Source organism: Hibiscus syriacus, unplaced genomic scaffold, assembly GCF_006381635.1.
Source record: "Hibiscus syriacus cultivar Baekdansim isolate YM2019G1 unplaced genomic scaffold, ASM638163v2 tig00112530_pilon, whole genome shotgun sequence".
Lineage (NCBI taxonomy): Eukaryota > Viridiplantae > Streptophyta > Magnoliopsida > Malvales > Malvaceae > Hibiscus > Hibiscus syriacus.
Window position 1 is genome coordinate 1,513,496 of NW_024063358.1, and position 10,471 is coordinate 1,523,966.

A 10,471-nucleotide genomic window follows, 5' to 3' on the forward strand; every position below is an offset into this window, starting at 1 on the left:
AGGAGTGGATAATGATCTGGGAGGATCTCCGTGGACGCATTCCCCCTAGGGAGTCGATTTATGTAGATCATTATTCGATTGAGGTTGATTATTATAAGTGGTTCATGTTAAACTAAAACAAAATTACGAATGTTATAATTCTTAATTGTAATCATCAATTATTCTTTGGATGGAAACTTCATTCCCTTACCATCATTGACTGATGAGTTAATTTCGTACTCACCAACATTAGGCATATCCACAAATTCTGGCATGTACATTACATCATAGTCAACTTTATACATGTGTGCTGGAGGTTCGGTGTGTATCGTATTTGTGGGAACTTCATCTACATGATCATCATCGGAGTCCATGTTGAACTACGGTGATTCAGGCTCAACGAATAGTCCAGTCTTAGCATCATCCTCACCTAACTCACGAATAGGTTCTTTTGGTGGAGATGAGGGTTCCTCTGTGATGCCGATATTTAGGTCGAACAAGCTTGCAGTTGAATGCCTTCCCCTTGAACTTGAAGGCATCTTGTCAAACGGGTTTTGAATTGAGCATTGTGTCGCATGCATCTTCATGTTGAGATCGAAGAAGCTAGCATTTGAATGTCTCCCTTGGAACTTGAAGGCATCATTTCAAATGGGTATTGAACAGGTTGCTGCGTTGAGAGCATCTCCAAATTCAGGTCAAAGAAATTGACATATGAATGCCTTCCCCTTGAACTGAAAGCGATGTTGCCATACAGATTGTTCGTGGAGCCACCTCGATAGAGATCGTAACAAGTTGCTGATGAATGTCTCCCTAATGAACTTGATGGGATGATATCAGGATGTGAATTTCCCATTAACGAGTTAAAATCATTACATATTACTTGAGTTGAGCCGTCAACTTGATCAGCTTGTTGAGCCAACCCATAGTGGGAGCATAATGACATACCACAAACCACATATACTTCAACAAATATGGAAAACATTTGTGTAACATCGTCTGAATTTTTATTTTGAGCATCAACAATCATAACAACATCGTCATCGTTGGAGAGTTCGAACGCTGTATAAGTTAACGGAAATAGTGATGTTGGAAATCTGTATTAAAGTGAGGACAATCTTCTAGTACTTCCAACATCAACCTTCTTTGAATTTTAGTGATTAGCTCCTCAAGAGTGATGTTCCCCTCAAAGGATAAAATGATAAAATGATTTGATGTGAAGACAACGTCGGTTCCATCTTCCCGAGTTTCTCCATCATAGTAAATAATAGCTGAAATACGCCTCATTTTGAGAGTTTGAAAGATTGAGTCTTATATCTGCAAAAAACGACGTTAATTGTTTATAATTTATAAATTAAATATAATTTAATACTAAAAATTAAAATATTCACAATAATTTAAATAACAAAGTTTAATATTGTTACCGTATCGACAAAATGCCTAGATATATGATCTCGCATTCCATTTTACAACTGCAAAAGGAAATAAAACATAATTAATAAAATAAAATTTGGGCAAACAATTCAATATGAAATAAATATAATATAATATAAAATAATTTTACCTTCTAAACACTATAAAAATTTCAACTTAGTTTGATAAAAGGAATTGATAGAAGATGAATATCGTTGGATTTATGTGTGGTTCGATATTTACATTTGGGGTGATATTTATAGGGGAGGGGATGGTCGATTCTTGGCCTAGGTAAACAATTGAAGAGGCAATAATTTTGGGGAATAATGGAAGATGCGGATAATGATCCGCGCCTTCCGGCACATGTCATAATCCCAGAGAAGGCGCTCTTGATGATCTGCGCCTTTGATCCACATGTGCAAGGCACGTTTGGTAAACTGCGTTTTACTGCTAAAGGGTGCTAGATCGATAATATTTGGAGAAACGATGTCTGACAGGTAAATAATATATATATTTGTGTGATTTTGGATAAAAACGCCTCCGACTTCACTGGTAGACTTTAAAAAGACATGGATTTGGTAATGTGGAAAACACACAAAATAAGGAAAAATATTAAACATATTGTAGTTGATGGTCCCGACACCTAGCCGATATATTTGCATACTCGTAAAAATATTGATACCGTTACTTTTGTCGGTGTTGTTTTTATAGACTCAAATATAAAATAAATGTCTAAATTATATCGTTTTTTAAGAATATATACCTGAAGTATTATTTGACTCACTCTAGTGTTTAACGTTTAGGGATGGGTACAGGACCCGAACCTAATGGGTTTTGACCCGACCCGATCGGGTTTAAAAAAAATAAGTTTGAGTCGGGTCGGGTTAGGTTCCAGTCTATGGTGAAAAATACCCGACCCGAAAAATATAAAATTTTGCCTTATATATTTAGGAATAACTACAATAATACCATCTATATATTATTTTTTTTAATTAAGTCACTGTTTTTATTGAATACAAATAATATTTTTATTATTATTTGGATCGGGTCGGGTAGGGGTTTTAAGTTATATATTGAATACAAATATATTGTTTTGGTCGGGTCGGATCTCGGGTGGATGATTCCTTCTTCTCGGGTCAGGTCGAGTTGACCAAAAATCTGACCCGACCCGACCCATGCCCATCCCTATTAACGTTACAAACGTTACCACTTTAAGTTTATGGGCTATCAACGACGTTGATTTCATCCGTTAAATGACACATGTCACTTTCTGATAATTTTAAACAATTTAAAATAATATAAATATTTTTGAAAACTCCTATTTTTTTCAAAAAGTACAAAAAAATCCCCAAATCCCAACCTTAAGCCTAACTCCACTGTCATTTTCGGTCACGACAACAACCTCCGACACCTCCCTTGCTATCTCTGTAGTCGTACGATGTCGTCCTTACTGTGGAGTTGTCTTGGTCTTCACGATGGTCGACGTTTGTCGCTTTCGTCAGGGGTGATTTCATCGCAATTTTGTCGCATTTATGGCGATTGTTCATCGGGGAACATGTCTTCAATGGAGGCACGGTCATGTGCAAGTTCAATTGACGACAACAACAGAGGGTATGGTTATAAGGACTAGATTTAGGGTTTTTAAAAAGTTTAGGGGAGATTTTTAAGATTTTGAAATATTTGGACTTTGTTTTATAGAAAATATATTTTTAAGTTTTTTTTTTCAAAAATAAAATATTCAAAATTTTCAAAGTGAGACGCATATCACTCAATGAAGAAAATTAACGAATCGAAGAATGAGACCGCACGTAGAATGAGAAAGTTAAAAGCGATGGAATCCGAATCCATTTGCACGTTCATAAAAGCGTACGCTGTTGCATTGGTTGAATATATTCCCTTTCATCCAACCCACAAATGGAATACTTTTATTAATAACAAAGTTAAAAAACTAACAGCAACTTGGAATATTTTGAACATGCCTTCACAATGAAACCTAATACGGATGAACAACACATCGGAGAATGAAGAAAGAGATAATCGAAATTCTGGCGGAACTTGAAAAGACATACATGTATAACTTGACCTGTTGCGAGAAGTAATGAATTTGTATGTACAAAACGCCTGGTAAGACCATCGGTATTGAATTTTGTTCCGAATCTCACGTTGAAACCTGTAAGTCCATTCTTGTGTCGTGCTTTCTTTTACTTCTGGATGTTCGAATCTCTGTAGCATGATTAACTATGGGCTCGTCGGGATATTCGTCATCGGTTTTTCATCATCGGGGAGTTCAGGGGGTGCACCTGGTGATCGAGTGCGTTCCGATGGGATGCTGATCTCCGAGAGTGGGTCAATTATCCATCTGTATGATGTTCAAATCAATTGATCAGATGGCACAGAGCAGAGCCAAAGCTGGAGAAACCGGTTTCAATATCAGTCGGATATCGGTTATAGCAACCGAGCCTTGTACAATACATAACTATCAAAACCTAAACCATGTAAGAAGAGCTACATAATGTTAACCATTGTGAACATGTCAAAACCATTAGGTTGCATAACAGTATCGTATGATAAGAGATTCACCTAGGAGGGAATTTGCTATCGGCATGAGCTTCAACTCGAAGCCACCACACCAAAACTCGACGTCCGCAGCTTCCGAGTGGTTCCACCATCGAATGGTCTTTGACCAAATCCAACGGACTGTCGATATCATCATCCAACGTATCGATATCCTTGATCCAATCCGGTTTTTCTCCACCATCTTTCCGAAGCAACCTCGAATTCAAAACAAATCCGCACCACTCGAACTTCGTAGGTGACAGAGTTGCTCTATCACCTATATAAACACCAGTTTCCCCTGCATACCATCCAGTCAACATGCCGGGCGCGTTACAGATCGGTCCTTGAACCGGAAATCGATGATTCTCATCTTCATTGTTCTTCCGGTCGGCCTTCTCATCGGCATTCGCCATCTTTACAAGTATTCCAATTGAAACTGCCCCAAACCATTTCAAATTTTGGATTTCATCAAACAGCTCCATGTTATGCACATTACTATCATCAGCAAACACAATAATTCCATCCAATTTCATCTCTCTTACAATTCTGCCACCGGAATGAACACATAAATTGAATCAATTCTTAATTTCTAATAACCTTAATTCCAAAATGCAGAAATTGAAAATTAAATAAACGATTTACCTTAAAGCACGAAGGCGCATTTGGGACTCCAATTTGGCTCGTCCGTCCCGGGAATTCGGCATCCGCTGATTGAACCCCGCATGGATGGTTTGCAAACCGGATTTCGCTATGAGCGACGCCGTTTCGTTGCTGACTCCGCCGGCTTCCACCACGATCCAAACCAGACCGTACGGGACCAGCATTAACGAGTGCATCAAACCGGTCAAATGCAGGGCTTGGAAAGTCCGTACATAAGTAGGCGTGATCACGATCACTTTCCTGGGATCCTTCACACCGAATTGTAATCTCTGCTCTCTTTGAACTCTTTCTATGATCCGGTGCGCCTTCATGACCTCGATCGGGTTCGGGTGCGGCCACTGCCTGACCCGAATTCCATGCCGACCGACAACCACGCGCGAATTCATACCCGTTTTGTTCAGCAGGGGTAATTCGACGTCGTTTACGGGGTTGGTGGAAAGAAGGGAGTGAGCACCAAGGCTTTTAGTGAGTTCGGCGGTGGAGCGAAACGGCGACGTATAAAAGTTTGTAGGCGTAGAGAACATAAAGAGGACTAAACGTGAAAAATGAAAACCAAGCACTAAGCAGATTAAGCAACAGAGGCAATGGAGGATAGAACGGAAGGTGCCGGCCGGCGACTTGACGCCACTGTCGGAACTTGAATCTAACGGTCTAGATAATCGGAAACTCTTGCTTCGACGGTTTAGGTAGCCGTGCTGCGACGTAGAAATCGTCATTTTTTCCAGTAACCCGAAGCTCCCGATGAACAAAGAAGAAGAAGTATTGTAAATATAAGATGAAATTATGTTCTGTTTCTGATTTAGTTATTTTTGTGTGGAAGGTGAGTGAAAAATTGATTAACAAGAGGGTTATTGGTTACTTTGTAGTTTGGATTTACAGGTGAATTAATTTTGGGCTAGTATCAGTTTGCTGCTTTTTTGTTCGATGATATTTCTTCTTAAGTTCATTTCTTTCTTCTTTCCGTCTGGTTTATTATGTTTTTATTACAGTGACGGGGAAATGGAGGGAAAGGAGTGGCGGTTGGGGGGGGGGGGCGAAGACATAATGCTTGAATTTGGACAACTGTTTTTTTTTTAATAAAAAATATAGGGTAAAGTATAAAAGTGACCTCTCTTATATAGTGTTGTTTTATTGAATCTATCGATTATCAAAAGTCATAAAATAATCTTTTAACTATGAGATGTTATTGGTTAAGTCTTCTAACTATTAAAAGCTATAAAATGGTCACCTGATTATTAATTATGTTTTGAATCTATCATTTTTCATTAAAAATTTGACGATGGTTTGAATTGAATGTTAATATGTTGTATGAGATATGATAAAATTTGATTCGAGAATCTCAAACGACGGCAAAATTGCTCGCATGGGGCGTTGGAAAAAATAATCGGCTCACATAGGGTCTCGCCAGAATTATTTCTTAAGATGGTGTGACCACTACATCGTCGGAGAGGACGTTAGTAACACAAAGCGTCTTCTCAATTCTTCCCATTTTTCATGCAATTGGAATGCCAAGATTACCATAAGAACAAAGCAGAAGACGCACTGTAGTTGTCGCGTCTTCCTGAAGACGTAATATGTTCCTGGTGCACCGTAGCATTCACACTATATAAGAAAATAAATCGAGAGACACTATATGAGCCAATAATTTTTTCACTACCCTACACGAGAAATTTTACCCTCAAACGACTATCATATCCCAGACAGTAGATTAACATCAAAATTAAACTATCATTAGTTTTTTTAACAAAAATGATGAGTTTGGAACCTGATGAATTTGTCTAGTGATTATTTTGTAACCTTTAATAATTGAATGACTCAACAAAGTAATATCCTATAATTAAGAGATATTTTTTAACTTTTAATAACCAAAGAACTCAACAAAGTAACTCTATCTTTATCCAAAAATATAAATATATAAGATGACGTGTAAAACAAATATTTATGAACAAATGAACACTTAAAAGCAAACAAAAGTAATTTTAAAAAAACTAAATAAAAGTTAAAAGTATGTAGGTGGGCCGTCCAAGAAATAAAATAAAATATATATAATTATGGTTAATTAAACGTTTAAAATACAATTAAATTCTGCCATACGTATAGAATCTTTTAGACCCCTTATTGAATGTATTTTAAGTAACAGAAGATATTGTATACAATATTATAACACTGAGTCTTGCCTTGTTGCCAATAATTGGAAGGAAGTTAAGATTTTCTTTTCCCTTTTCCCCATTATAATATTAATCAAATACCCAAGTAGGCAAACATTATCTATAAAATAATAATAAAATATTTCTTTCATTTTTTTTTTGAAAATTATTGGCATTTGTATCTAATAATCCGTCGGCAAAACTCCAACAATAATGATTGCCGTTGAAAGAAAAAATTATTATTTTGTATTAATTATTTATTATATTTGTTCCTTTCCAAAAATATTTCAATTAATCTTTGGAAGTTGGAACTTATAGCTATACTTATTATCATGCGCGAAATAAATAATTTCACAAATATTTATTTAAGCACTTAAATAAGCAAATTATTAGGTACGCTGTATCAAACATAATTTAATGGACCAATCACTTCCAAATTTAATTAAGAAAATGCTAATTTCAACAAGTAGTTGAAGTTTATTAACATATAAAGTAATGAATAAATGTTCACCAAAAAAAAAAGTAATGAATAAAGGTGTAATTCCTTATATACACACGTAAACTTTGAAGTTAATTGGGTCCGTTATTAATTATTATTATTTAATTTAATTTAAACAGTAAGGTTTAATTTTTTTAATTTTACCTAAAGGATTTATCATTTGTATAAATGAAAAATTCTACCACACTCGACGAGCGGCGATGAGCACTATTAATTTAATTTATAAAATTTAAAATTTTAAAGGTTTAAATGTATAATTATAAATTAATTAAAAAATTAAAGGAAAATTATTTAAAAAAGGGTAAACTATAACGGTGATTGCTTAACTATTGCCTCTTTTTATTTTGACCACCATTTTTGAATTTTTTTCAATCAGGTCACTCAACCATTTAAATGCATTCAATTAAGTCACTTGTCGTTAATATTTAACGGAGAAACTGATGTGGTGGTTAAATTATTTGATATAATTAGACATTTTATCATTGTTACTTATATATTCTATCAATTTGGTCTTAATTCTAATAAATTAAAATAAATTTAATCATTCGACTTTGACTTAGGAATCCCAACATAATATAAACTATCAATTTGGACCAAAAAATTATGTTTTGAATTAAAATGTTAAATTCAAGTATCTAATTAGATATTAAAATGAAAATTAAGTATCACATTGAACATTAAATCGAATTCAAGTATCAAATTGAAAAAAAATTAAAACACGTTACTCTAATTTTATGGGTGCTTACTAACACACTTGCACCCTACAATTCATCTAAATAGCTTTACATCAAGCATATCAAAATGTTAAAAAAAATAAAAAATTATGAAGTCGTCGTTCTTGCATTGCATAACTTCAAAGTTCCAAAATTGATACAAGTGAAGTTCAATGTTTAAAGACCAAGACAACTGAACAAACCTCAATAGAAAACTTAAAAAAAATACAAAGACACTCATCAACCTGTTATGACTTTACTGGGAGCAGATTTCGACATTCGATTTTTATGTGCATTAATCCAAAAAAAAAAGATTTTTATGTACAAATAATTCATTTCACTTGTTCTTTATAAAAAAATATTATTAAATTATGCTTGAGATTAATCATTGTGGGTGACAATTTTTTTCATTTTAATATTTAAAATTATATTTTATCATGTAACCAAAATATATTTTTCGATTAGTATTTTTCTTTTATTTATTTCTTTTTCCTTTTTAAAAATACTTAAATTGTTTTCTTCATTTTATTTTGTTAAAGTCATCAACAATTCCAACGTTGATTTCTTTTACCCAGCAAATGATGACTTTTATAATTATTGTCCAAAACAACCTATTTCCCAAATCAATTTCTCAAGATCCACTGTCGATTCCTTTTACCCAACAAATGATTACTTTTACAATTTTTGTTGCTATTACTAGTTTTGAGGGTTAAATTTATTTTAATTTATTAAAATTAGGACAAAATTGATAGAATATATAAGTAACAATGATCAAATGTGTAATCATATCAAATATTTTAATTGCCACATCAATTTCTCCGTTAAATATTAACGACAAGTGACTTAATTCAATGCATTTAAATAGTTGAGTGATCTGATTGATAAATTTTTAAAAATTATAATCAAAATGAAAAGAGACAATAGTTAAATGATCACTATTATAGTCTACCCTTTATTTTAAATAATTTACCTTTAAATTAATTATGATCGTTGGTGTCGAGCACAGTAGAATCATTCTATATAAATTTATCCATAAAATGAAATATAATTTTTTATTTCAGAAAATTTTATTTTTTACAGACATACTCCTCCAGCAAGAAAAATAAAAGTCGATCTTGAAATTATGATGATAAATATTACAAACGATCATCTTTTTTTATGAACTTGAATTAACAACTAAGAAACCGGAGCTTTTGTTGTTGACGATGATGAATTGTTCTTATTGCGACAGTACTGGAAGCTGTTCTCCTCCATTCTGTCGACCATGAAATGAGCGAGCATACCATTGCGTTCCACCATGTTTTCCTTGCACAAAAACTCATCCCCAGAAATCTGTTCCACGTCTCTGTAATAATCATGGACAAAGATATGTGTTTTAAGGTTGCTCCCTTTCTTGCTTCTCGCCAACACGCCGGCGGTGAAGATCGGCTGCATTCTTCCGGGACTTTCCGTTCCGTCACCTCTCGGCCCGTCGATCAGTATCACATCCCAATCCATTTCGTAAACATGGTTCGGCAAATCGTTGATCCCGAGCTTACACTCCGAGAACAACAGGTTTTGGACCGGCCGGCATTCGTTGTGGATTTGTTCCCTGGCCGAAGCTATAAGCTCTTTGGTTTCACTCATCTTCGTCGTGTATTGGACATCGAAGATGTCGACCTCCGGATGCAACTCCTCGTAATATGCGGCGTAATACCGGTTTTCTTCGATGAACACCGTGCGCCCATTGTGGTTCAGCGATTTCCAGAGAAGGGTTTCCGGAGTTAGTCCGAAAACAAGGAAGTTACAAGGCGAGGAGCATTTTCGGAGCACGTCGGAGATCGGCTTCATCTCGGAATACGGCATGTGGTAACTGTCGTTGGATTTGGAAGCATAATGGAGGAGTGTGTTGACGACGGTGGTCGGCAATGATGCAGTAACACCATTACCACCGCCTGCCACGGTCGTGATCGCGGCCGCCGCATCAGTTTTCCCGGTTATCGACTCTCGGGTGTACACGAGAGTGAGAAGGAAAGCTATGGTGAAGAAGGAAATGAAAGCGAGAAGCCATAACTTGGTGGAACTTCCTTGTTTTTGGATGTAAGGATGGAGGAGGATCAGCTTGGTATTGCTGGTATTGTACTTCATTTTCTTTTTCTCTAGTGGGGTTTCACTGGAAAATCTGAAAAATGATTGATTTAAACAAAAAGGCCATTTTTTAAAACATTAAACACAAGGTTGAAGCCAAACATTTCAGACAACATCACGGTGGTTCAGACAACCAAATATTAAATATTCTAGAAACCAAACTTAACCTTAAAGGCCATTTCTTCTTTTTTTAAACTGTTGGTTTTGTTTCCATGCAATTTCTATACGTCGGTTCCGTATTTTTTTTAAAGTACATGTAGGGCGAAGTTAAAAATTACGTGCCAAGCATCCCATAAATTCTATTCGACCGATATTTCAAACAATTAAATTATAAAAAAAAAATATAAAATTAAATAAATTAAATTATTTTTGTTAAAGAA

The 10,471-nt window shown here is 35.0% G+C and overlaps 1 protein-coding gene and 1 pseudogene across 1 annotated transcript; both read right to left on the reverse strand.

Moving 5' to 3' along the window:
* Positions 1 to 3,444: 3,444 nt before the first annotated feature.
* Positions 3,445 to 5,375, reverse strand: LOC120181618 (annotated as a pseudogene).
* A 3,737-nt stretch (positions 5,376 to 9,112) lies between these two features.
* LOC120181669 (protein IRX15-LIKE-like) lies at positions 9,113 to 10,136 on the reverse strand. The gene has a single exon (XM_039186756.1). It carries the CDS (start codon positions 10,089 to 10,091, stop codon positions 9,141 to 9,143), a length of 951 nt encoding a protein of 316 aa, XP_039042687.1. The 5' UTR covers positions 10,092 to 10,136; the 3' UTR covers positions 9,113 to 9,140.
* Positions 10,137 to 10,471: the final 335 nt, after the last annotated feature.